The 1,971-nt window shown below is 57.2% G+C and overlaps 1 protein-coding gene across 1 annotated transcript; it reads right to left on the bottom strand.

Moving 5' to 3' along the window:
* Window positions 1-1,087: 1,087 nt before the first annotated feature.
* SPR (sepiapterin reductase (7,8-dihydrobiopterin:NADP+ oxidoreductase)) lies at window positions 1,088-1,713 on the bottom strand (the record flags this gene model as incomplete). Its single annotated transcript, XM_008941307.1, has 2 exons — window positions 1,088-1,278; window positions 1,423-1,713. Coding segments are annotated over 2 exons (482 nt in total), but the record flags the coding sequence as incomplete, so codon positions are not given.
* Window positions 1,714-1,971: the final 258 nt, after the last annotated feature.

Genomic DNA, 1,971 nt, shown 5'->3' with positions numbered 1-1,971 from the left:
CAATCCCTCCTCCCCCCCTCCCCAAATTTACCCACTTCTGAAGACCAGATGTGAAACTTGATGATTGATTGATGATCAAACCTGATGATTATAGATTGAGGTGGATGGCATGTGAAAGACAGGGCTGAGACAGAGGCCTGCAGGAAGGTCACTTGTTGAGCAAGGAGGGACATGGGGCACTTCTGTGCTTCAGAGCAGCTCTCCTGCATCAACACATGCTGGCCAGCAGCTTTCAAGGAGAAGTCTGTAAAGGTCTTTGCCTCCTGGGACCTCGTGAGGAAGAGGACAGCTCAGGGGATGCAAGCTTGGAGCCAGACCCTGCAGGCAGGAGCATGGTGTGAGCTCAGGGCTGTCTCCAAAGCTCTCCTACACCGTGCTGTGCTTGGGTGCAGGTTTGCATAAGCTGGTGACCCCTGCCAGGCACCCTGAGTTCACTTCTCTGGGGTCACCTCCTCGTCCTGGTCACTTCTGGGCTTTGGGCAAAAAAAAAGGCACAGGGACAGGCTTTGCTCTGCATCTGAATGCACAAAACCCACACAGGGATGATCTCAGAACTGCAGGGGAGTGTGGAGAAGCCCCTGGTGAGCCAGGGGATGGAGAGGCAAGGGCTCTGGGGTGGCTCTTCTGCTCTGGGGTGACTTGCTCAGGTGCTGAGCACACAGCTCCTGCAGGGCAAAGGAGACGGACGAGGGGCCACCCAGTTCCAACCCTACTGCTGGCTTCTTGGAGACCTTCTGGGGTGGCTTTTTGACCTTGCCTCATGTGCCCAGGTACCTCCTTAGCTCACACACTCCAGCACAGGAGAGCTTTAAGTATTCTGCACCCATTTCTCTTGGAAAAGTCACCTCTGCTCCCCCATCCCCAGCAGCTGAGAAATCCCTGCTCCTGAGTGCCCAGGAGGACTCAGCAATAACTTCCCCCCCGTGCTCATCAGGGCACTAGGAGTATTTCTAAGGCACCCAGAGGTCTTCTCCTGAAAGCTGGACAGCACCTAGGACTCAAACAAGGTGACAAACACGCCGGAGGCACACAAGACACAGCTCAGCAGAAAGCAAAGCAGGAAGGCCAAGGTGGCAGCCAGAGGAGCTCAGATGTCATAGAAATCCACGTGGGCACCAGACTGGAAGGTGTCCTCCTCCAGGAGCTTCACCAGCTTCTGGGCTGACACGTTGCAGTCTATCAGCTGGCCTCTCTCCTGCAGGCTTTGGAAGAACTGGCGCATCTCAGGGTCTCCAGTCTTCGTCCTGGCCAAGAGCTGCATGTCCGTGTCCAGAGGACCTGGGGGGAGAGGAACAGAGAGAAACCACGTGAAGAACCAAACCCTGGGGCTCGTTCTCCTTCTGTAGCTGGAAGAACTCCTCCTCCACAAGGCCAGGAGGAGGAGCAGAGCAGAGAGGGAGCTGCCCTCCCTGCCCCCCTCACCCGGGGCGTAGCTGAGCACACGGACGTGGGGCTCCTCCAGCGCCAGCACCTGGAACATCATGTCCCGGGCGGCCTTGGCGCTGCAGTAGAGAGCCCAGTTCTTGAAGGGCTTCAGGGCACAGAGGGAGGAGATGTTCACCACCGTCCTGTGGCAGCCAGGCTGCCTCCCAAAGGCTCGCAGGGCCCGGGTGGTGAGGCACAGAGCAGAGGTGATGTTGAAGGAGAAGTAGCTGTTGATCTCCTCCGGGTCGGTGAGGTCGAGGAAGGATTTGGAGATGTCTCCCAAGGAGCCTAGGATGGAAGGACAAATGACTTCAGGGGGATTAAAGATGGGGTCAAGAGCACAGTAGGTCCCTCTTGGTCCTGCATTTTAGAGTTGTTTTGGTTGAAAGGGACCTTGAAGATCATCCAGTCCAACCATTCCCCAGCCCCACCAGGTCCCCACTGCCCCGTGTCCCTCACCCCACATCTCCACAGCTTGGAAACCCCTCCAGGGGTGGGGACTCCACCACTGCCCTGGGCAGCCCTCCAGGGGAAGAAATTGTTCCT

This window comes from Merops nubicus, unplaced genomic scaffold, assembly GCF_000691845.1.
Source record: "Merops nubicus isolate BGI_N331 unplaced genomic scaffold, ASM69184v1 scaffold15225, whole genome shotgun sequence".
Classification (NCBI taxonomy): Eukaryota; Metazoa; Chordata; class Aves; order Coraciiformes; family Meropidae; genus Merops; species Merops nubicus.
This window is presented reverse-complemented; position numbering and strand designations above follow the sequence as displayed.